Source organism: Chinchilla lanigera, unplaced genomic scaffold, assembly GCF_000276665.1.
Source record: "Chinchilla lanigera isolate Chin_1 unplaced genomic scaffold, ChiLan1.0 scaffold00073, whole genome shotgun sequence".
NCBI lineage: Eukaryota > Metazoa > Chordata > Mammalia > Rodentia > Chinchillidae > Chinchilla > Chinchilla lanigera.
Window position 1 is genome coordinate 3,111,027 of NW_004955474.1, and position 25,957 is coordinate 3,136,983.

General features: G+C 37.6%; 1 protein-coding gene across 13 annotated transcripts in view; it reads right to left on the reverse strand.

The window, feature by feature from the left end:
• Positions 1 to 25,957, reverse strand: part of Ptpn13 (protein tyrosine phosphatase, non-receptor type 13 (APO-1/CD95 (Fas)-associated phosphatase)) — a 152,412-nt gene that overhangs the window by 122,918 nt on the left and 3,537 nt on the right. For all 13 annotated transcript variants that reach the window (XM_013502743.1, XM_005401354.2, XM_005401349.2 and 10 more), the window contains exon 2: positions 2,666 to 2,844. In XM_013502743.1, the coding sequence (XP_013358197.1) occupies positions 2,666 to 2,844 (179 nt within the window). The remainder of the gene's footprint in view (positions 1 to 2,665; positions 2,845 to 25,957) is intronic.

Below are 25,957 nucleotides of genomic sequence, written 5' to 3' on the forward strand. Positions count from 1 at the left end.
CTGTCCCTTCTGCAAGAATGCTTTGTTCTCTCTGTTAGAAGCCTTGCCAGCCTCGCCACTGGTCTAGCACTTCTAGCCGCAATCCCCTCACCATTTTCCTCAATGAATAAATACCGAGGTTCTGGATGCCTCGTGGCCTTTTGTCCTGAGAGCGACTGCCAGATCCCTGCTATGCACCCCTCTATTTTTGTCTCTTGCTCTTTCTTTCCTTTCCTGCCGTGTGCCACAACTTACGCAGGACACTGGAACCCACTGCAAGGGTCTGTAATAACTCGCCCGGAAAAGACTGATTCCACGACCCATGTGTATAACAGAACAATAAATGCTCCAGTCCCTTACATAAAATGGTATAGTATTTGCATATAACTTATACACAAAGGTAAACCAGAAGTTTCAGTTAGACTTACAAAATAATCATCTTTAACATAATAATGGTAACAAACCCACATCCACCTTGTCACCTCACTCTGAAACATTTAGCACTGTAATAGTGTTACTTTGTCAAACAGGTCATCTATCAACTGCTTTTAACACACAATTTATTTGCTTGAAGATCTTGACACCACAGGGCAAACTTGGAAACCTCTTAGTAAATTAGAAAAGCACTGGTACACCTGCAATTTGTATTAAGCACTTTTTTCTTTTTATTCTGAATTTTCTTATAGAGAGAATTCATAGACAGCCAAAATTATCATAATTACAGAATAAGATTCTCCTATAATTTAGTAGAGGTTTTTAAAACTAAGACATCCATAGCTTTACTATAATGCAGTGGTTATGTCTTCTGAGGTCACCAGACAGATTTAAGACTACAGACACCTTCTCCCAAAGTGGTCACACATGCAAAACTTACTCGTTTTACACACCCTGAAGCTTGATTGTGATCCAGAAATTTCAAGGGATTAAAAAATTGGCACACACATTTTATTCATTTCCAAAGTTCTAACTATCCTCTTTTAAAAATGAATTATTAAATGAATCATAGAGTGTACAGAATGGAGGCATCCTGTTTAAGTAATAACAGAAATGAATAACTATGTATATATTATTGTGCTTAATAAAACATTACCAGTACCTCTGAATACCTTCATGATAGTAACAATGGCCAGGTCTGTGTACACTCTATAGTACACAAAGCCCTCTTCAAATACCTCATCTCATGTGATGGGAAATTTCTTGGGGCTAATGCTGTATGCAGTGCCTTTAACCTAGCTATTGTCTTATTTGGTTGTTTGTATGTCCCAAGTAGCTTATGAACTATAAAAAGTAGCTTATAACTGGAGCCTGGAGTCACGCTACCAATTCTCGTCAGTCTCTTCAGATACAGTTGACAGCCCAAGTTGAGAAGCTTAATCGTCACACTTATTCTCTCTTTCTGTCCCTCCTCTCTCTCAAAAAGGAAAATACGATTGTCAGAAGAAAGATAGATAAGTATAATTGTTTTAGATGGCAACTAAGCAATGTGTATGAAAATATAAAATGTACATACTTTGATTTAACAAACTTGCTACTAGGAAATTTGCTGCATGGAAAAGGATGATCATAGCAAATTCTGAAGTTTCCAGAGCTCCATATCTAACACCTATAGCCTGTTGTACAACAATGCATATTTACCTTGATTTGTTTCACAGCTTTGACAATGAAATTTACCCTTACTTTGAAGTCAATGACATTACCATTGCCAGACTATTTCTATTATAAACTTTCCCATCTTCTTCACTGTTCCATCAAATGAACTGTCACATTCACCAGTTTTGTGTCCACTATCTCTCCTTCATCCACTTTTTTATATTCCCAAGGCATTACACTACTTTCAGTTCTTCTCTCCAGATTATTCAAACTCCCCAATTGGACTCTTGTGAAATCTTCTAATCTCTACCTACTTTTGTCAGACTTCACCTCTAAAATCACAAACCCCACCATGTCACAGTCCTAAAAGTCTAACAGATCCCCACGGCCGCAGGAGATTCAGATTCTGGCGTTCAAAACCTCCTTCAGGTTGCCCTGCAGCCTCCGTTTCTGTGACTACAGCCCTTGGCACAGCTAATGCTCCAGCCCAGCTGGTCGGGTCAGCCATCCTCCACCACAGCAGACAATTTCTTGCCTTTTGCCACTGTGCATACTAGCAACCCTGAGTAGAATGTCCTTTCTAGAAATTTACACTTACATACCTTCTACTTATTCTTAAAGTATGAAGAATAAGTAGAATTTGGATAAGTGAAAATGCTACCACCTCTGTGAAATTGTTCTATGCTAAAAATTAATTGTGCCTTTTGCATATTCTCAAAACACTTTATCCCTTTACATAGTATTTTCTCAACCTGCCATATATTATAGATATATCTTTTATTTATATAAAATAGATCTACAGTAGAGGTTGTTCTATATACAATAATCAGGGTTTACTCTCCGGTTGTATTTGTATCTTCTGAATGAGCAGCTTTATACAAAGCAAGCATGTCATATGTACAAACATAAATTAATAATGGCTCTCTTTTAAGGTATTTTTCTCAGATCCATAAGCTTTTATAGAACTATCTTGCATTTTCTTAAGAAAAGTAAATATGAGATTCCTGGAATACACAATCACTTTGTATTCAGTGGATTTTTTCAGGGGCATGAGATAAGGTAAAAAACAAAATTAATGAAAAGATTTAACAGTTACCTTTTCAACATCTGAGAGTGAAGTTAGTGACTGATTCTGAAGAACTTCTGGTGCAGTGAACGCCCGAAGATCCTGATTGGAAATGTTTTCATCTGTAAATGATACACTGCCAGACGGCAGCAGCAGCAGGGACCACGGAGAAATGATGAAGCCAAGGGCAGCAGGATCCGCTATGCCCACTGGTCATTGCACAAATAAAAAGGAAAAAAATATTGCTTAACATTACAATCAGAGGAACTGCAGATCACTCCAATAGGTACCTTGGCTTGGTGGTAAAGATATTAATGGTAGCTAAATACAATGAGTCAACATGCTACAAGAAGAGTGGATTTCATATAAATCCAACTGCTAAACTTGTTAAAGGTGCCTTGATTTGGCTTAATCTTTCCAAATCTGGACGGAAGTTCCTAGAAGCTTGTTACAGTTTACATCTTGATGTCCCCCAAAGCCTTTTGTTGTCAGAGGCGGGGCTTGTGGAAGGAGGTTGGATGGGTTGCTGTGAGGAGTGGGGCCTGCTCGGAAGAGGAGGGTCACAGTGGGTGTGACTGGAAGGATGCCTCTCCTTTCTCAGCTCCTTCCTTCTCTCCTGATGCGAGCAGCTGTCTTCCCCAGACCCTTCCATCAAGCTGTTTCAGCTCTGAAGCCGGCCACGTATGAATTAAAAATGTGAGCCCAGGTAAAGCCCTTGGAGCCCAACTTAAACTCCTTTGAGGTGTGGGTGTCTGGTACTGTGCCTTAGTGACAAGGAATGTGACTATGACAAAATGAGAAAGAGAAAACGGTCATTACTGTTCAGAAGAAACTTCATTCAAGTATTTTATTGCAGTGACATATTTATATTGATAGGGAATGGGAGATCTTAAACTCTTCTAGATCACAGATTCCTCCGAAAAACTGGTGAAAGCTAGAGTCTCTTTCAAGGACATCACTCATACACATAAAACTGTTTATAAACCCTAGAATTCATAGATTCACTTATAGCTCATTTATGGGCTCTAGGTTAACAGTCTCCCATTTAGATTATAATGTTCTTAAACTGACAGGAGCCAACTCCTTTGAGAATTCTTCAGATTTGGAATTGGTCTACAATGAAAGTTGTTTTGTTATTTTTTAGTCAAAATGTATCTTTAGCATATTTGAATTCTGGATTTCATCTTGTTTGTATTTGTTTATTACTTAACTATAATTCAGGTGACTTATTTTGTACTACCAAGGTGATCAATGGGCTCTTTCAATTTCTTGTTTTATTATCTACCTCTATAGGTGTTTTGAAGCTCAGTATAAAAGAACTTTCTAAAAACTAATGCCTTTGCCTTTAGAAGGCCTATTCCAAAAAACAAAACTATTCAGTAGGCTAAAGAAAACAGACTCAACAGAAGGAAACTTAAGCCTTGCTCTCCCATATCAAAAGAAAGTTAATACAGGTTTTAAGATCATTTCTAGGTGTACTAGGTTATAGGCTCAAGAAATTGCTACAGAAAAGTCACAGAAAGCCTGAGACTGCCAATTATATTATTCAAATGCACTGTCCTAATATAGCTCAGAAAATTGACATAAGCCCATAAAAAGTTTATCAAGCATAAAGCTATTCATGCTTTCCTGAAAACACTTTTATTAGAACCAACTCGTCATCCTTTGACTGAACCTCAACCTCCAGTCAAGACAATTAGAATGAGATTTAATTTTATGTAAAAAGCTGAAAACAACTTTGATCAGAACCAAATCATCCTTTCTTTAACTTAATCACAACTTATGGTCAAGATAATGAGAATGTGATTTAATTTTATTTAAAAAAAAACTTTTTGGGGGGTTTTGTTTTGTTTTTTGAAACAGCATTTCACTATGTGGTTCAGGCTGGTCCTGAACTCACTACATACCCCCAGCTGGCCTTAAATTCCCAGCAATTCTCTTGCCTCAGCTTCCTGGGTGCTGAGATTACAGGCTTGCACCACCATGCCTGGCCTTAAAAAAGAGTTTTAGAAGTCCTTCCACTTCTGAAGATTATAATGTCCCTACATATTTATGAATCTGATATATATCTTTAATAACTGTGTTTGTAGGGGGGGATGCTTGAATATACCTTTTTGTTTTGTTTTGTGTTTTGTTTCTTGGTGGTACTGGGAATTGAACCTAGAGCCTTGCATAGGCTATGGAAGTGCTATATCACTTCTATCATTGAAGCACATCCCCAGCCCCCTGTCTAGTTTTTTTTTTTTTTTTTTTGAGACAGGGTCTCTGTAGTTTAGGCTGACATTGAACTCACTAGGTAGCCTGGGCTTCCCTCAAACTCATGGCAATCCTGCATCAGCCTCCTGAATCCTGGGATTACAGGTGTACACCATCATGTCCAGGCTGTCTATCTATTTTGAAATAAGGTCTTGCTATTTTGCCCAGGCTGGCCTTGAGTTTGCAACCCTCCTGTCTCAGCTTCCTGAGTAGCTACAATTACAAGCATAAACCACCATGCCTGGTTGAACACAAGTTTTAATTAGTCTGCACATCTTACACAGTGCTGATGCAGACTTGAATCCAATGGTCCTTTAAGCCTTTATCAGCCATGCATCAGACTGCTGAGCCATGGCTCACAATTCCTATGGAAAAATGTATTTCAGCGGGTGAACGTGTTGGGAATTCTCAGTATATTGTTGTCTTTAATAGCTACTCTACACATTTTCTGCTGTAAGCTTCTTTTCTGGTATTTCAAGGAAAAGTCAACATACACTCTGTCTAGACAATTTCACAAACAAGGCAGAGATGCTGCTGAAAACCTTGAGATTTCAAGTCTGAAACATGATAACACAGTTTAAAATCAACGCCCTCCAAATCAGCCGCTAAGGAGGACAAACACTAGGAGATGGATCACGAAGCCAAAGTGCCAACTGGAGTGAGATGATGATGATCTGTTACCACAGTGGCCACTGTACAGGAGGCGAGAACTTGCTGGATACCAAACATAGTTTAGAGCTAGTGGGAGTTTCCTGACAGACTGGATGTGCAGGGAGAGAACAGCAGTCTAGATGATGTGAAAGTTTCGCTCTGAGGGACTGGGGAGGTGGAATGCCATCAGCTCAGACAGAGAAGACTGCAGACAGGATGGGCTCCTGGAGTGGGGGCCAGGGTGTAGCTCACACACACACACACACACACACACACACACCCGATACTTGGTAGATAGATGGAGATGTTGAGAAGGCGGCTGACCCTGGAGTGTGGGGCAAAAGTGAGAACTGAAAATATATCCTGGGAGTCACTGGCTTAATAGATAAAATTTAGGGGCTGGGGATTTAGCTCAGTGGCAAAAGCGCCTGCCTGGCAAGTGCAAGGTCGTGAGTTCGGTTCCCAGTACTGGAGAAAAACCAAAAAAAAAAAAAAAAAAGATAAAATTTAAAGTCATGTCACTTGCTCATCCATAAAGTGAGTTCACACAGATGAGAATTAAGATCAGGGGTCGTCTTAGGGTATTACATGAAGACAGACTTCCTTCTCAGTCTTTTCCATGTTCTTGAGTAGCTACAATTACAAGCATCCACAGAAAATACAATGTTACAACACCTGCTAACATGTCTTTCATTCACCAGCGCTAAACTCCACCCTCCTATTTTAATTCATTTTTCTTATTAACCTTTCTGTCCAGATCTCCAGTACAGAACTTAGTCCTGAACGTCAATGAAGAGGCTTGCATTATAACTCTCAAGGCCAGTTTTTGATAGTTCCTATTTTGGAGACAATCCTTATGATTTCTGGTGCGCCTGCTACCGTTTTTGGGTTATAAATTACTAGGGATCACTGCTAACACAGAGGCCTTAATGACAGCCAAAAATATCAATGCTGTGTCCTTCCTTGCTATCCTGGATGCTGGTATCCACACAGACCAGACAAGGGCTTGCTATATTCTTTCATCTCACCATGGCCATAGACCAAACCTGTGCCTTCTTTAACATGGTAGCATCACCTACAAACTGCTGGAGTGAAAGCCGTCTGTTACTGCTTATCACTCTGCGATTACTAAGAGATTCATTCACTCACCAGCATAACCAATATCAGTAGAACTATTATTCCTTTGCCAAAAACTGTATATTTAAATTTTTGCTTTATAAATTTTTATTTGTATAAAGCAAATCAATGTTTTTACACTTATACATATATTAACACAGTCTTTACAATATGATAGGTCACTTGCTAATAGAGTACAAAAAATACTACTGGGAAGATAATATGTACGTAATTATATATAAGCTATAAAAGTATCTAAGAGAGAAACAGATAATATAAAAGGGATTTTCAAGGACAACAAAACTGCTTCCATAACAATACATAAAAAAACATGTGCTTTATATTCTTTTCTTTCTCTTCCTCCCTCCATCTCTTCTCACTCATTTTCTTCCTTCCCCTCTCCCTCCTTTTCCTGCCCCCTTTCCCCTACCCTTCCCTCCTTTTCTGACCCTCCCTCTCCTATTTCCTTAAAAAATATGTGGCCCTTAAAGAGCGGAAAATTTGACCGTGGTTAAGGGTACAATTCCAAGAAGAAGAAACAGGCAAAGCAAAGGCATGCACATATGGTCATAAAATTATTACATTTGGGCAAAAAATACAAGTATTTTGGGCAGAGGAATGGCGGAGAACACTCAGAAACAGATACAAAGGTGGTCCATAATTTTGCTTTTTAAAAAACACACACAGAGAAACGACAGGAGCGTTTTCAAAAGAGATTCTTAAACATCTCGTAACAGCTAAAGCAACTGTGACCACAAACTACGTTGCTGTCAAATTTCCAAAACACACACATCTACGTATTGGATTCTCGAGAAAAATACAGTTAAGTAACAAGATTTACTTCAAAATAACTGCAAAGGGTTATGCAAACCTGTAAGTGAGGGAATTTATAGAGTGTGGCTAGAAGTAGTCTTTAATTCACCCTTCTTGACAACAAAGAAAAGAATATAAAGCATATGTTTTCAAAATCCTTTAAAGAATGCTAACAAGAGAATACTCTAAAATGAGATTCTGGAAGCTTATAATTTTATATCCCATGTTTTGGCTGTGTGCTGACTATACTGAAGAATGCTATGATTATGAAAGAGTAATCTGATACAAACTGATTCCAGTAGTAAAGTGCTTCTATTTAGAGACTTTTAACCAAGATTCCACAGAAAAAAGTTGCTTAAACAGGATTTTAAGAAGCTACAGGCAAAGTTAGGAATAAACAGAAATTTCATATGTGAAGAAACATCTTAAAGGTTCTTTCCAGTGTTCTCTTAAATTTAAAATCCACAGAACACTTAACTTTATTTATTTTTTTTATTTTAAAGAGAAAAACATAAAACATGCTGTCTTATCAGAGTAGTTTTATAGTATAATTTCAAGTCAGGGATTGTGATGCCCCATTCTTGCCTTTGTTGCCCAGAATTGCCTTTGCTACTCTAGGTCTCTTCTGGTTCCAAATGATTGTTTTCTCTGATTCTGTGAGATATATTATTGGAATTTTGATCAAAATTGCATTAAATATGTATAACAATTTTGGAAGTATGGCCATTTTTACTATACTGGTTCTTCCTACTCAAGAGCAAGGGATATCTTTCCATTTTCTGATATCCACTTCAATCTCCTTTTTCAGAGTACTGTAGTTTTCAATATAGAGGTCTTTTATATACTTCATTAGGTTGATTCCTAGGTATTTTGTATTTTTGGATGCTATTGTGAGAGGTTTGTTTCCCTAATTTCTCTCTCAGTGAGTTTGTCATTCATGTACAGAAAGGCTATTGAGCTCTGGCTGGTGATTTTTTATCTAGCTATACTACTGAATTTGCTATTAAATCTAGCAGCTCTTAGTGGAGTTTTTGGGGTCTTCTACATACAGTATCATGTCATCGACAAAAAATGATAATTTAACTTCTTCCTTTACCATCGTTATTCTTTTTCTTTCTTTCTCTTGTTTAATTGCTCTGGCTAAAGTTTCCAGAACTATGTTGAATAAGAGTGGAGACCGACATCTTTGTCTTGTTTCTGATTTTAGTGTGAAAGCTTTCAGTTTTTGCCCATTTAGTATGATGTTGGCTGTTGGTTTGTTGAGATGAAGACCATCTATTCCAATTTTCTGTACAGTTTTTATCATGAATGGGTACTGGACTTTTTCAAAGGCTGTTTCTCCATCTACTGAGATGATCATATGATTTTTTTTCCTGTTAATATGGTGTATTACATTTATTGATTTATGTATGTTGAAACATCCCTGCATACATGGTATGAATCCCACTTGGTCATGGTATATAATCTTCTTGATGATTTGCTGCATTCTGTTTGCCAGTATCTTACTAAGGATTCTTGCATCTATGTTCATTAGGGAGATTGGTCTGTAGTTCTCTTTCTTAGTTGGGTCCCTCTCTGGTTTTGGTATCAAGGTAATGCTTGCTTCCAGGAATGAATTTGGGAGTATTGCCTCCCTTTCAATTTTATTAAAGAGTATGACAAGTAGTGGTGTTGAGTCTTCTCTAAATTTCTTGTAAAATTCAGGAGTGGATTCAGCAGGGCCTGGGCTTTTCTTTGTTGGTAGGTTTTTAATTACATGTTTGATTTCACTGATTGATACTGGTTTATTTAGGATTTTTATATCTTCTTGATTCAGCTTTGGTAATTCATATATATCTAAGAATCAGTCCATTTCTTCTGCATTTTCCATCTTTCTAAGATACAACTTTTCAAAGTAGGTAGAGATTATCTTCTGGCTTTCTGCAGGGTCTGTTTGATTTCACCCTTTTCATTCCTAATTGTGTGGATTTGAGTCTTTCCTGTTTTTTGATAAAGTTGGCTAAGGGTTTGCCAATTTTATTTAATCTTTTGAAGAACAAACTCTTCAATTAACTGAATCTTTGTCGTATTTTCTTAGTTTCTACTGCATTAATTTCTGCTCTGATCTTTATAATTTCCTCCCTTGTATGAGATTTGGACTTGTGCTGCTCTTCTTTTTGTAGAACTTTGAGATTCAAGATTAAGTTGTTTCTATGAGCTTGCTCTGTTTTCCTTATATGGCTATTCACTGCTCTAAATTTTCCTCATAGGACTACTTTCATGGTGTCTTCTGAGTTCTGGTATGTTGTACTGTCATAATTGTTTCATTGTAGAAACTATCTAATTTCTGCTTTAATTTCATCTATGACCCATTGGTTGTTCAGGAAGGTGCTATTTAATTTCTATGTGTTTATGAAGTTTTTGTGGTTAATTTTGCCATTGATTTCCACTTTCATTGCACTATGGTCAGATAATATACATGGGATAATTTCAAGTCTTTTGTACTTAGTTAAGCATGTTCTGTGAGCTAGCAGGTGATCTATTGTGGAGAATGTCCCGTGTGCAGCTGAGGAGAATGTGTATTCTAATGTTGTGGGGTGTGAAACACTCTGTAGACATCTACAAAGTCCATTTGTTCAAAAGTTTGGTTCAGTCCTAATATTTCATTATTGAATTTTTGTCTAGTTCATCTGTTTATTTTTGACAATGAGGTATTGAGTACCCCCTAAATTGTATTACTGCTTATTTGATTTGTCATGTCTGTTAATATTTGTTTTACATACTTGGGTGTACTGGTACTTGCTGCACATATATTTATAATGGTTATCTCTTCCTCTTGGATTGTGCCCTTTCTGTCACAGTTTGGGGTTTTTGCAAGGGAAAACAATATAATACAGGACACATATTTTATAAGATTATTTATAATAGTCACCCAAAGAATCATATACAAAGAGTGCAGGAAATCTGTCCACACACTAAAGACCAAAGAATCCAGCTGAGGGCCTGGATCCCAAGGTAATGTCCTGCATGAGTACAGCTAGAGGCCTACAGTCTCATGCAGTCCTGTTTCATGGATCTGTGCTGGGAAGGCCCAAAAGTCAGTGATGGAAGCTAGAAAGTCTATGCCAGTGAGATGAAGGATTGTTTTAGCAGGCTGACGGATCTACAATGGAACCAGGAAGTGATGCTCAAAGAACCAGAGCTCCCCTGAAAAGTACCAAAGACATCCTCAGCAACAGTGAGGTCCCGAGCTCCTCCAATGATGAGGAAAGCCAAATTCCCACCAGGAAAGCCAACATGACAAACTTCTCCAGGAGACTGAGCAGTGTACCATCTTCACCTCCAGAGCCAGGAAGTGATGCTTGAAGTGAGGACCAGAGCTCCCCCAAAGTGAACTGAAGCCATTCTCAGTGCCAACAAGGCCCTGAGCTCCTCAGATGATGAGAACAACCGAGTTTACCAAGAAAGCCAACATGACAAGCTCCTCCAAGAGAACCAACAGCTCCTTACAGCTTCTAACAGCACCCAACAGCTTCTACCAGCTCCCCACAACCTCTCTCAGCTCCCAACAGCCTCAAAACTTTTTCCTCTCCAGTTCTGCCTCTTATGCCACTGGCAACAATCCTGAGGTGGGCCTCCCACACACAGCACCATGATGATTCAGTTCAGCTGGGTGTTACAAGTTCCCCACTAGTTGTCAATCTATCACACTTCCCAAGGATGTGGTGTCTTTTCTTGTCTCCTTAATCAGTCTTAGCTTGAAGTTAACTTCATCTGCAAACAGACTAGCTACCCCTGCTCTTTTCTGGGTTCCTGTCTCACAGAGTATTGTTTTCCACCCTTTGACTTATAGTCTATGAATTTCTTTTTTAATTAAATGTGTTTCTTGTATGCAGCATATTGTTGGATCTTGCTTCTTGAGCCTTTCTGCCAGTCTCTGTCTTCTGATTGGTGAATTGAGACCACTAACATTGAAGGTTATTACTGATATCTACTGACTTACCCTTGACATTTTATTTTCCTGTTGTTGGCTCCTCCTCTTTTTCCCCTTCCTCTGTTTGTTTGCCTTGCCTGGTGAATTCCTTCTGTTAGGGTTCATGGAATCGTAGTCCTTTTTAATCTCTTTCTAGAATGTCCTTCAAAAACACTTTGGAGTGCTGCTTTGGTGCTCAAAAATTTCCTCAAATGTTCTCTGTCATGGAAATATCTTATTTCTCCATTAGTTTTGAAAGAGAGTTTTGCTGGGTAGGTACATCAGTCTGCTTTGAAGGTTGTTTTCCCTTAGAACTTGAAATACTTCATTCCAAGCTCTCCTTGATTTGAGGATTTGTGCTAAGAAGTCAGCTGTGATTCTGATAGGCTTTGCTTTATAGATGATTTGTTTCTTTTCCCTAACAGTTTTTGAGATTCTATTCTTGTGTTGAATTTCTGCAATCTTGACTATGATATGCCTGGATGGAGACTGTTTTTTGACCATGGCTAACTGGAGTTCTATATGCTTCACTAACTGTGTGACGAATTATTATTCTCTGCAAGTGAGGTTTTCTGCCATGACATCTGTGAACAGTTTTTTTTTAATACCATTTGTGCTATTTCCTGCTTCACTGACTCCAATCAATCTTAAGCTATTCCTCTTTGCCTCATCTAGCAGCTGCTGGATTGATTTCTCATGGTCTCTTGGTATTTTTAAGAAATCTTTCTTTTCAGGACCACTAACTGCAAGCCTGTATTCTATATCTGAGATCCTGTCCTCACATTGGCTTAATCTCCTGTGGATACTTTCAATGGAATTTTATTCTCCCGGGTATCTATTGAATCTGCCTTATGGATTCTATTTCTCTCCTATGCTGAGCATTCATGGCTTCCATAATTTTCTTAAGCTCCTCTTTTTGTTGTTGTTGTTGGTGGTGTGTATTCTAGAGTCACTAAGCATGGTTTTCATTGTGGACACCACCTCTGTAGTTATCTGAGAAATTACTTCTGATTTGATTTTTTTTCTAGAGCCTCATTCAATTGCTCTGTTGTTACTACTTCAGAGAAGCCAGGTTGGTAGTTTTTGGATTGTCCTAATTCATTGCCTGCTGGGATTGCCTTTGATGAACTGGCTGTTTGGGCAGGTATCTTATTTAACTGTCTTCTCATTTTTGTTTCTTTTTTTAGTTTATTTCCTGGGGTGATGCTTGTGAATTGCCTATGATGGGTTGCTTTATTGCTAGTATTTAGAGCCCTTAGGAAATAACTTCCCTAAGGTATCTTTCTGGTATACCTGGTTTTTAGGTTTTGAGTCTGTTGCAAGACCCTACCTCTCCAATTTGTTTGGGATGAGAAGTTGCTGCCTGTTTGGCCCAGCCCCAGATTCTTTGGCACTGTGTCATAGTATTTTCTGTGACCCTTAGTCAATATCCATCTTTGAACACTAGGAAGAATAGCTGTTTAGAACAATTATGTCACTTTTGGCTATAGTGGTACCACCAGCAATGACAACAGAATCAAACACAGCCTAGAAAATAAAAAAACTGAGCTAACAATTAATTTGCTACCCTTGACCATATGAACTAAATTTGTGGCTCTATAACAAAAGCTAAAACAAACCAGAAAATTATATGCAGTACACAAGCCCTTAATATGTCAATTGTGCCTTCAAGGGTTAGAATTTAGAATGGGTTAGGGAGAAAATAGAGAAGTGGAAGAAAAGGATGTAATTAGAAGCAAGGCTGGAGGATGAAGAGGGATCATGCCAACTTTGGGAAACTGGGGCAGAGGAGTAGAGAGAAAGAGGCAAGGAAGAGGTAAAGGAAAGAACAGAACAGAACCACAACCACAAACAGGCTGGAAACCACGTTCACACTCATATAAAAACAAGATCAAACGATGAAGGGGAAAAAAACAAAAACAACAAAACAAAAATAAAACCACCACAACAACAAAAAAGAAAAGAGAAAGAAAGAAAAAGTCCAATTCCAGGTTTGTCTCTGCTGTCACTGGTAGACATGTGGAGACAGAGTCCCAGTCTGTGCCAATTTATCCCAGTTAAGACACCAGTAGCTTTTTGGTGGGGAATGGATAAGGTCAAGGAGCCTGTACCTTCTGGCCCAGACCAGACTCACTTGGCCTGCAGTCATCAGTGCTCCTTGTGCAGGCCTGAGCCCAGCTGGGTGCCACTAGATGAAGCCAGCAGCCACTCTTGAGTTCTGAGCTCAGCTGGCCCCTCTCCAAGATGGCTCCCGGCTAATCGCTCTCTCACATGGGATGACTGAGCCCTCAGCTCTCACTGCCAGGAGTTCACCATGTGTCCACTGGTTGAACTGCTCCACTCCTCAGCGAGTCCTATCTCAGGGACAAGGTGCCACCAGCTACCTCCTTCTTCCTCACTGAAGTTTCTCTCTTCATTCTCTCAATGGGCTTCAATTTACACTCAGATCCTTCCTGGGTCCAGTGGACCCAGCTCCCTCCTTCTTGTCTTCCTCACTTTGCTATATTCCAGTGTCTGCACAGCAGCTCTTGGAGAGGCTCTTTCTGTACTGCTTATCACTCCACCATCTTGGTGCCCTTTTTTCAACCCTTAAGTTTCTTTTCCTGAGGGCCCTTGTTATTTCTTTTACATTTCCTCCTTAATTTTTTGTCTCCCATATATAGTATAAAAATTAGGAAAATGATCATAAATAGATAGAAAACAAGGTAAAGGAACAGTAATGAAAAGTATCAGAGGATTACCCAGGGACTTAGAACAATATAAAATTGACCTGAAAAACCTTGCCTATTCAGGTAAAGAAAGTGTAGTCCTTGTATTTTATATGTTCTAATAAGGAGCTTGGCAAAAATATATGCAGAAAGATTTGATGAATTCACCCTATAACAGAGGTATCGCAAAAATTCAGTTCACAGATGTATAAGAATACATACATTATTAAGTCAACCATGTGACAGAACATAAAGCAGAAACAAAAAAGTGGTTATAAGAGTTTCCCTACATTTTAACATTTTCTTGATGGTAAGGTTTTGTGATAAATTATTTAAGGTTCATTGGAATTTTGGTATACGCTATAGATTGATTATAAATTGAAAATATATTAATTCTCCCTAATTTTTGCTACTACTTTAAAAACTACTTGTTCTAAATGAAAGAGTAACAATCACTTTTTAAAAATAAATTGTGCAAACTGATGTCTACCATAATGTAAATCGATGATGACAGCCTTTCTAAAGACATTTTATATCATGTAAGTTTTTTTGATATAGCCATTCACTCAACAGCATTCACTCAACTGCCATTCACTCACTTAATAAACTCCCACAGGTCTTTGGTGCTCAAGAACTTTTATTCTGTGGTAGTAGGTCCCAGACCTTGCTAATCACAGAAATCTCTAAGCTCATCTAGGAGATTTGCAAAGATATCATGGAACCTGTCATCTCTGTTTCATTGTTTTTTAAATATCTAACTTCATTAATTTAGTATGTAGTTTCACTTACCTAAGAAAGACAGTGTGTATCATGTTGGGAGTACAGACTTGTGGGGAGGGGCTAATGCTGGAGATGGATCACACATGTGAGGTGAGCCACAAAAACAAGCTATTCCAGTTCCAAGAACACAGGTGTTCAGGTGAGCTAGGCCAAGCTGTTAGGCAGCAGGGCTGAAACTGACATCAACCTCCTGAGTGTACAAATAAAGGCGCTGAGGTGCTTGAGCAGTTCCTTTTCCTCTCAGCCAGAGAGAGGGCTCCACCTGACCTCAGCTTTCTATGTATTGCCTTTTATCCTTATTTCTCAACATTCTCTCACCATCCTTTCCTGGAGAACTTTGAGAGCTGCGCTGGACGCAGCACAGACTAAGACGGGAGCCCTCAGTTCAGATCTTAGGTCTGCATTTAGAGGTTACAACTGTGATCTTCACTACATAGTTACCTAGCTTCTCTGTTCCTGAATTTACTTCTCTGTAAATGCAGTTTTTAAAAAAATACCTCAGAGATAAGGTCACTATGAGGATGAATAAAAAAAGCACCTAGAAAAGTTACACTATCACTATTTAATAAAGCTTTTCCTCTAAAGATAGCAGGTATAGACAGCGCCTTTATTTGTATACTCAGGAGGTTGAAGGAAAGTGTGGGCATCTAAGAAAAGTCACCACTCAAAACTCATTCCCATTCACACCCTCAGTGTGTCTTCTAATGGAAGAGGAGGAGTGCACCGCACGTAACCAGGGCTGCAGTTCTAGAATAACATCAAATTCTGAAACTGCTCGGATTTTAAGATTTTTTTTTTGCACATCTTACCTAGAAATCATATTTAAAACATAGATGATTTGAGTACAAAGTATTCTAAAATACTAACTTCTTTAAACTGTAATTAGTTCCCTGGGGGCTAGTCTTTCTATAAGCATTCTATTTATCACATGGCATTCTTAGCATAAATCCCCAATTTAGAACCATTATCACTATCTAGCCAATTAGTATTTATTGAGTAACTGTACTTGTCAAATTGATCTTTTACTGTACTGAGTCATTATCCTTAGGTATAAAATGAATCACTAAATAAAAAGCTTATTTGGATATATGTATTACTATAGTATTATAATTTTAGAAAATTTTGTAATAGAAGTTGTATGTAGCATTTTGATAACACAAAATTACCCAATTTTTTACCAATTTTATGAATTTTTCTTCACAGGAGAAAAAAAACCACTTTTTCCTTAATGATTATAGCCACACAAACACTCATGTTGTCTTTGTTTTTGTTTGCTTTTAAATGACTAACCAGATGCAAGCTGCTTGCATAAATCATAAGCAGTGGAACCTTGGAACGGCTTCTGATCAGTCAAGCTTCTGGCAATTTGTTCTGGTAAGTAGCTGCAGGATTCATGAGGTAATTCCAGAACTAAGCAAGCTTGTAACAGAACATGAGATCTGAGCTTATAAGTAACACACAGGGAAACTATATTGGTAAAACCGATAAAGTTGGTTTTACCAAAGTGGGTTTTATTACTAAAAATAACAGGCATTAAATGGTTGACCAATGTATTTATTCATGCAAAGAATACTTTGGATTGATTCTCTTTCTGCAATCTTGTTTAGTTATATTTTCAAGTATAATTCAAAGTAAGTGTCAGCCCAGTTAATCTCAACATTGAAACAAATATACTTAAGTGTTTGACTTTGGAGACTTGAGATCATTAAGAAACCACACAGGCCTTCTGTCTCCTAAGACACAGGAGTTTCTGTGTGAATTCTGGAGATTGGAAACTGGATTCTTCACATAACTTTAAAAAGCTTCCTAGGGACTCAGATGTTCATACCAACTTAACCTACACACAAAGAAGAACCACTGCTCTTATTTAAGGGCATTAAAATAGTATCATTAAAAAAAAATATCACAGTACCATTAACTGACTTCTTGACTTTTTACATCTGCTCCAATTCTAAGTCAACTGATAAGTTCATCATAAGATGGAGTATATGACTATATACTTCCACATGTGTTTTTTGAAAAAAACTTTTTTTTTTTTTGCAGCTTAGAAAGTTACAAGTGAGGCAAATACAGTAAAAAAGTAGCTATCTTATTAAAATTATAGTAATGTCATTGCATTAGAAAGGCAGAATGACTATCAGAAATAGTTTTAGACTAGAAATGAGACATAAATAGCTCTTCCCTGTTTACAAGGGAGAGGCTGATTAAATGGCTCCCAACTCACAAACTGACATTTAGAAATAAAATTCCCTAGCATGACAACCAAAATAAAATATATTCATAGATTTGTCTGTTTCTTTGGGTCTTCAATGCTGAAGCCTCCTACATCACTGAAAAATAAATTTTTTGTGCTTTTCTCCTGTTAATCTATTTTGTTATAAGGGCCTCAGCTATAAAGCTAGCAACAGGTAGGAATGATTTCTTCCCTATACCACCTAATAACATTATCTTCATTTAGCTTTTTCTACCTGGTTCTAAAGAAAAAAAAAAAACAAATGAACTTCCTATACATTTTATTTATTTGCCAGTGCTTTCTGTAAACCCAGTAAATATCTATGTTGCACCTGCTCAAGCTGTGGGATGAGCACTATGGACTCCTCCAGCCATCCGATACATGAATGTGTCACTAAGCACAACAGTACCTACGAAAGGTCCTGGGATTAACATGGATTTTTATTTCCTTAAGAAGGATCCAAGCTTTGAGAGAAGGCTGTACCATATAGATGGCAGATGTCTTAAGAAGGAATATGCTTGAATGTGGTTTCTTTGTGAAAATATAACAGACATATCTTGTTTGACCATCCTATCTAAGCAGTTATAAAAATATTAACCACGAATGGTAAAGTCTGCTTTAAAACTTAATTTCATTGCTGCTTATTATGGCTTAGATCTAAAATGATCTCCAAAAGACTCGTACATCCAGAAGTGGACTTGGCAGGTGAGTGGATCATGGGCAGCACACTGAATGTGTCACTGGGAGGTGGAGCCTGGGTGAAGCAGGTGGGTTACGGGGTATAACCCGGAAGGGTGCAGTTTTGCCCCAGGCACCTTCCTTTAATCTCTGCTTCATGGGTGCCGTGGGAGGGGCAGTGTTCCTCTGCCAGGCTCTCCCACCGTGCCTCTTCTGCCTGGGAGCCAGCTGACCATGGCCGAACTCTCTAAAACTGAGCCAAAACAAATCTCTCCTCCTTTAAATTGCAGGCATCAGGTGTTTTGTCCCAGTGATGGGAATGTGACTAAGCCCTGGCTTTTAACTATTCTGTCTAAGCAATTCTGGAACAAAGTGCTAACCCTCTCAGTGCTGGCATTTCCACTGCCACCTGATGACTTCATGATAGCCTCTGCAGGTCATTTTACCAGACAAACTAACACAATTAATGCTGTAAATACGTTTTATGATAAGGGTCCTTTGCAAAGCAAGAGAATTTTCCCCTAAGTGCAGATATAGTTTCAAGCTAAAAGAGAGCTTCTTCTTCCACCTCTACTAATCCCCATAAAACCAGAGGGAAAATTTAAAAATTTAAAGAATGAACTTCGTGACTTCATTTTACTTTCAAGGGCCTGAAATTTATGCAAAGACAAAAAAACCCCCAAAAAACAAAAAAACCCAATAATCTAAAAAAGGGGGGGTGTCTGGCATTGACTTAGACTTCATTTATGGACAGTTGCATGAAAAGATCAATGAGGATTAGAGTATATTTTCTATTTCCAGTTTTCTAGAGGAACCGTCTTGTGACAACATGATTCCACATATGAAAAATACTTTTCTGATTACTAATGCCACTTTTTTCCTGCTATTCTTCAGATATCATCCCCCTGCTTACACTATAAAAATACTTTTCTTTTAAAAGAAAAAAGAGGATTATTTGAATGAATAATCATTTGTGAAATAAATGGATTATTCATTTTTTAAAAAGAAATATTTAGAAAGTAAAAAATCTTAACGAAATGATATGCCATACATCCACCTTTAAATTTCTGTATTTCAGAAAAAAGCTAAAAAATTGTAAAGCATTTAAAAAAAAATCTTAGTTATATAATGTGAATCAATCCTACAGTCAATTTTTGTAATGTAATTTCTAACTGACCAGAATAATACTGGAGTATGGAAATATAAGTTGGTTAAAAGTAAAGAAAGAATCCTAAAATGAGATGCTGAATAAAAGATGTCAGACACAAACGAACTGTAGGATTGTCTTTGTATGATGTTCACACCTAGGCCAAGTTGCCTAAGTGCTATATCATAGCATTGAACTCCCCTAGTGACCAAAGAATGAGTAGGAAGGAGGCAAGGGAGCCTTCTGGGTGCTAGAAATATGCTACATCTTGATCCGGGTGGCAGTTATTGGACTGTACTCACACATTCATATATTTCATCAGGCTGTACAAGTAAGAATAATGCTCTTTACTGTATAACTATAGCTCAACATTAAAAAGTTCCTCTGGGTATAAAAATTAAAATATAAGATCACCAAGGAGGGAACCAAAGAGTATGACCTCAGCAACTTTTCCCTCTAAATATATAAATCTTTCCATTTTTAAGATTGTCTGTTTAGAACATCTAAAATAAAAATAATTTCATACTCACACACAGGGTACTATTCTTGTGCACGTAGGAAGGTACTGTACATTAGGAGTGTTTCATTTACTCACTAGATAATCTATATTGTTCCTTTTAAGAATGCTAGACATTAATTTCATGTTTTATAGTTTGTTTCAAGGGAACAAATGAGTTAATTTTATCCCGTTCAAACAGATTTAACTCGAAAGACCTGCTACTTCTGGCCTTACAAATGCAAGACAAGATGCAGCATGTCAGAAACAACTTGATACACCCTCTTAATCAACAAAATTATAACTGCAGATAATGAGGAATGCAGTAAAAACGGACCAGTTGGGATCTGGTCTTCTAAGGGTTGTGTACAAAGATTTACTCAGAAATCTTTTAATCCGTTAAAACTTTCTGTATTTCTTACAAAGGCTTTAAAAATATCCCAGGAAGTCAACTGCAAGCTCAGTGTGTGGGTTTATTTCTGGACTCTTATGTTTTACTAATGTTTTTGTATATTTGCATCACTGCAGATGTAATCTAAGTCTTCAAACATTCCTTTTCAAAGTTGTTTGTGCTACTCTAATTACACTGAATTTCCATGTGAATTTTAGAACACATTTCTCAATTTCCACAAAAGTAAAGACTATTGGGACTGATGAGTCTATCAATTTAGAGCAAACTGACCTGTGAATAATACTGAGTCTTGTGATCCAGGAACACAGTACAGGTCTCCCCGCAGGTCTCCATTATTTAGATCTTCAGCTTTTCTCAGCATTGCTTTTAGTTTTCATTATATAGGTCTTCATATCTTTTCTATCATTCACTCCTATTTTTTTTGTATTTAAAATTTTTTTTTTCAGCACTGTAGCAAATTGGTTCAGGAAGTACTGAATTACATATGCCTTGCCTTTTAAAATCTGACACAAAGTCTAAATCGCCAGGGTTGGCCTCAAACTTGGAACTCTCCTTTCTCAACCTTGCAAGCAGCTGGGATTATGGGTGTGTACTACCATGCCCAGACTTATAGTTCATTTTTTTTTTTTTTTTTTACCATTTTTACGAAGCATTTGAAATTTTCAGTTTGATTGTTAATTGCTATGATGTAAAGAGACAATTGATTTTTGTGTAGTGGTCTTGTGTCCTTCAACTTGAATAATTCTTTTTGTTTTCTGTTTTGTTTTTCTGGTTTTTTTTGTTGTTGTTGTTTGTTTTCCGGTACCAGGAATTGAACTCACGACCTTGTACTTGCCAGGCAGGAACTGTGCCGCTGAGGTAAATCCCCAGCCCAAATAATTCTTATTTAGCGGACTTTTTTGTAGTTTCTATCCAATTTTGTACATAGAGGATATCATCTTTAAATAAATGTAATCTGACGTTTTTTTCTAATATGGATGCTCTCCACTCCTTTTTCTGGTCTCACTGAAGTGGTTAGAACTTGAATACAATGTGGAAAATGAACAGTGAGCACAGACCTCTTTGACTTATTCCTGCTTTTAGGAAAGATTCAGTGTTTCAGCACCAAGTGTGAGATTACCTGCAATGTTTTTAGACGTCCTTTTCGGGTTGGGCTACCTCTTTTCTATTCCTCATTCAGAGAAAGCAAGAGAGAGACAGACAGACAGAGAAGAGAGAGAGAAGGAGGGAGGGAGGGAGTTTTAGAAGTGGTTGTTGGATTTTAGCAAATATTTTTCTGTGTCTGTTGAGATGATCATTTGCTTTTCCTTTCTAGTTTGTTAAAATGCTGATGATACTAAGTTGAGAATGTTAGGGCCAAGATTGCCCTTTCACTCCAGGGATACATCTGATCATGATACATTATCACTTTTGCAATTTTTCTAACAAATTTTTCATCTATGTTTATAAGGTATGTTGGTCTGTAGCTTTATTTTCTCTAATATATTTGTCTGGTTTTTAAACAGTACTGTACTGTTATCCTTATAACATGAGTTAGGAGGTATACTTTCCTCTTCAATTTTATACAAGTATTTATATAAAATTGTTATTATTCTTTCCTTACATTTTCAGGAGAATTCCTCAGTGAAGTGACATGGATCTGAAGTTTTCTTTGTGCAGCATTTTAAATTCTAAATTTAATCATCTTAATAGATATAAGATAAATTAGGTTATTCAGGTTTTTTTTTTAGACAGGGTCTCGCTATGTAACCCAGGCTGGCCTTGAACTCGCTGCTACTCTTCTACCTCAGCCTTCTGAATGCTAGGATTACAGGTATGCGCCACCATAACCAGCTAGGTTGTTTATTTTTATTTATTTATTTATTTATTTATTTATTTATTTGGTTTTTCTCCGGTACCGGGAACCGAACTCACGACCATGCGCATGCCAGGCAGGCGCTTTTGCCGCTGAGCTAAATCCCCAGCCCCAGGTTGTTTATTTTTTATTGAGTGAGTTTTGGTAGTTTTTATCTTCTAAAGTGTCCATTTCTTGTAAACTGTTAACTACTTCAAATAACTTTGTAATTTCCACTTTTTATTATTTTAATATCTGTAAAATCTAAAGTTGTGTTACCTGATACTGTTTTTCAACTATCCTACTGCTAGGCTCCTAGAAGACCTATTAACTTTTTAACTTTGTTGTCATGCACACATGAAGTTATTCTGTAGCTCTAAATAAGTACTGCTGCAATAATTTGCTTTAAAGTTACAGTATTTTTGTTCTGCCAATATATACTTACAAGTGACCTTGTTTCTTTCTGTCTTTAAAGTTACTAGACTGAATAAATTAAGGTATCACCAGCTCTAAGAGTTTGACCCTTCAAATATATGTGGATGGTTCTAAGTTTATGTAGGCATTTCTTCTAACTTTTTTTCTTTCAATATGAAAGTTTTTTTCCCTGAAAATACTTATGTAATAAAAGTAATTTTACATAAAAATGTAAGAGTTCATTGAATTTTCTAATGTAGGTCATTCATTTCTAATAAGTTTTTAAAAAGTATCTACAAATTGTGATTTTAAAACATTTAAGGAATGAAAAGAAGTCTGATCTTTGCTCCAGATACCTGTAGTAATGTTGTTCTCACTTATGTATGTAATAAGCAAGACTTTATAAAGAAATACAGTCAAAGATGCTATAGGGCCTTTTCTCTACAACCTTCTTCAAATTCATCTTCCAAAAATGAAGAAAATATATATATGTATTTATTTAGTCTCAATTTTCCAGATGTTTTCTGATATTTCTTTAAATGTTTTTATTTTGACAGTATACCTTGTATATTTTTAGTACTTCTCTCTTTATTATACACTTTATTCTATTAACTTTTTAAGTTTCTGGATTAACTCTTTAACTATTTTATTATTACTTATTAAACAAGGAACCAGAAAATGGCTGTATATAAAGGACTCATGATTCACTTAAACCCTTCCCTGAGCAAGGGTGAATGCCAGCTAATCAACCACTCTAACATCTGAATTCCCTAGATTCAAAACAGCTGTCTTCTGCAAAGGGCAGCAGTTCAACAACTAAAATAATTTACAGATTGGGGCAATCTATACAACTGTAAATCAAGTTTTTCAAGGTACCAGTACTCTCATTTGTAAAGACTATCCAGAAAAGGTAAGAGAATAGCACTGTTTTTCACCATCTAGGACCACTGACCATTGACATGAGTTCATCTGTGATGCAGAAAAATGTGAAATGTGTATTCTGAAATGGAGCAAAAGAAACTCAGTTCCTCCCTGGTGTGCCTCTACAGCATGCTTCTGGGACCATACATGTGCATTAGTTTTCCACACACACCAAGCAAGCAGATGATTACGAACAGAACACCAACCTGGTGTTCACTAATCCAATTCAGCTCTGACACTATGCGTGTGGAGACTGCTTCCACCTCAGACAACAACTGGAAGCAACAGGTTGCCACCTACATTTCTGACTGGTGGGTTATAAATTAAAGTTCCCTCTGCCTCTCCCTCAGATCAGATTAACTTGCTGGAGCAGCAGAAGCAGAGAAATGCCTTATTTAACACTGATAACAGTATAAAGAATATTACAAAAGACACAGATACAAAGACAGACAAGAGACACAGGAGCTGGGCGTGGTGGTGCACGCCTATAATCCCAGCACTTGGGAGGCTGAGGCAGGAGGACTGTTGGGAGTTTGAGGCCAGCCTGGGCTACAAAGTGAGCTCAAGGCCAGCCTGAACTGCACAGTGAGACCCTGTCTCAAAAAAAGACGACAGAAAAAAAAAAAAGATGCCCAGGGCAGGGTATGTGGCAAGGTGCATGCAGTTTCCATGCTCTCTCTGGGGGTACCAACCTCCAGGAAGCTCCATCTCCAGCTATCTGGAAGCTTCATTAAACACCCATGATGACTACAGCATTGGCCACTGGTGATCAGCTTAAATCTTCGACCCCGCTCCTCTCCCTGGAGGTGGGGAGATGAGGCCAAAAGGTTCCAACCGCCTAATCCTGGGTGATCTTTCCTGTGGCAGCCCTCATCCTGAAGCTACCGAGGGACTGCCACTCAAATCATTACTACACAAAGACATCACTTTGGAGATTCCCAGGATTTTGGAAGTTGTATGCCCAGGAACACAAATAAAGACCAAATACACAAATCTTTTACAACATTACAGACACCCCCAGGTCTGGAGTCACCACTCTGGTCTAGAGTGCAGGTAGCAGTATTAGTCCAGCAAGTACCTTTCAAAGAAGGGAAGGAAGTTAAGCTGATCATCAGTGGCCAATGATGTAGTCAATCACACCTACATAAAGAAGCTTCACTTGGGCTCACAGAGCTTTCAGACACTGCCTACGTGGCAGGTTCCCAGGGGGCGGTGTGCCGAGACAGACAGGTACGCATAATGCCCCTTTCCCACGCAGCTGCATTCTTTGTAATACCCTTATAATTAGCTGGTAAATGTGTTTCCCTGAGTTTTGGGAGCTGCTCTAACAAATTAATCGAGCCCCAATCCTCGCTAGTAGGCCAAAAACACAGGTAAAACAACCTGGAGCTTGTAGTGGCTATCTGAAGTACAGGGCAGTCCCATGGCTCTGAAGTCTCTAGCTGTGATCAGAACCGACCTGGAGGGCAGCTGGTTTCTGGTTGTAAAACTAATTGCTGATGGGAAAACACACAAACAGTCCCCCCGACACACACACACAGACATATTTGGTCATGGAAAGTTTGTTTTTTAATTTTTATTTTAAAGAAAGAGAGAAAGAAAAAAAGAACAATAGCAAAATACCAATAACATACAAAAACAAAAGAAAGCAAAAATAATAAAAATGATATGGGGTTTCAGACCAAAATGATAGGAATTAACAGTGGCTGTTATATAGCACTGACTGAACGTATAAGAGAGATTAGTTTGTTTTTTCCTGTGTCTACATATTTTTCTGGTCTAAGATAGAGAAGCATATAATTAGGAAGCATAATACGTATAGTAAAAGCTGTAATGAAATTACCCCCAGAACTTTTATTTCAGTGACTACATTCTAATTTGTATAGAATAGAAACTCCTTAAATAAGTAAAAAAGTAAAATCCAGCTACCTGTTATTTATGAAAATATCTAAATTACAATGTAGAGCACATGGAAATAAAAGAAGAAAGACACTCTAGATCAGTGATGATGAACCTTTAGTAGCGTGTGCCTAACCCGCCACCCCAAACCCCCTTATTTATCACAAAGTGCCAACACTGCAATTAAACCTGAATCGTTTAGAAAAACAATAGTTTAGAAAAAGGAATTCATACATTAACATCTTTTGTCTTAAACTAATAACATGTATACCTTAGGTATGCCACCACTGCTCTAGATAAATGGCGAGGAGTAATAACCCAAGGCAATGCAGAGAACAAACTAGAATCCAGGCACAGTGCCGCACACTTGTCATCCCAGCACTCTGGCAGCCTGAGGCAGGAGGATTACAAATTTGAGGCTAGGCTGGGCAACTTAGTGATACTCTGTCTCAAAGTGAAAAATTTAAAAAGCACTGGAGTTGTAGCTCAGTACAAAACAAAACAAAACCAACTATAACTAAGCATACACATATATACAGGTATAAAACTAGACTAGAGAAAATGTAGTTACAAGATTAGTGAAAAGATCCAGTCCACTTATATTAGTCATTAAGTACTATATCAAACAAAACTACATGAAATAAATACAGACAGAGGTAAGAAGACAGAACTTTGAAACACAATCACAGTGGGGAATTTTTACAGATCAAGTATTCAAGTAATGAGGATTTATTTTAAAAAAACTAAAATCACACACATTAAGAAATCTGTTACAGCCTATACATACAAAGCACTGGAACTTTTCAAATAACCACAGAATAATGACAGACAGGCCATACACAACATCACAAGAAAAACCACGTACAGTGTACATGCCTGTAATCTTAGCTACTAAGAAGGCTGAGGCAGGAGAATCACAAGTTCAAGTCCAGCTTAGAAAACTTAATAAGATCCTGTCTCAAAATGAAAATAAAAGTAAAAATAAAAAGGGCTAGTGATGTACTCAGTGGTG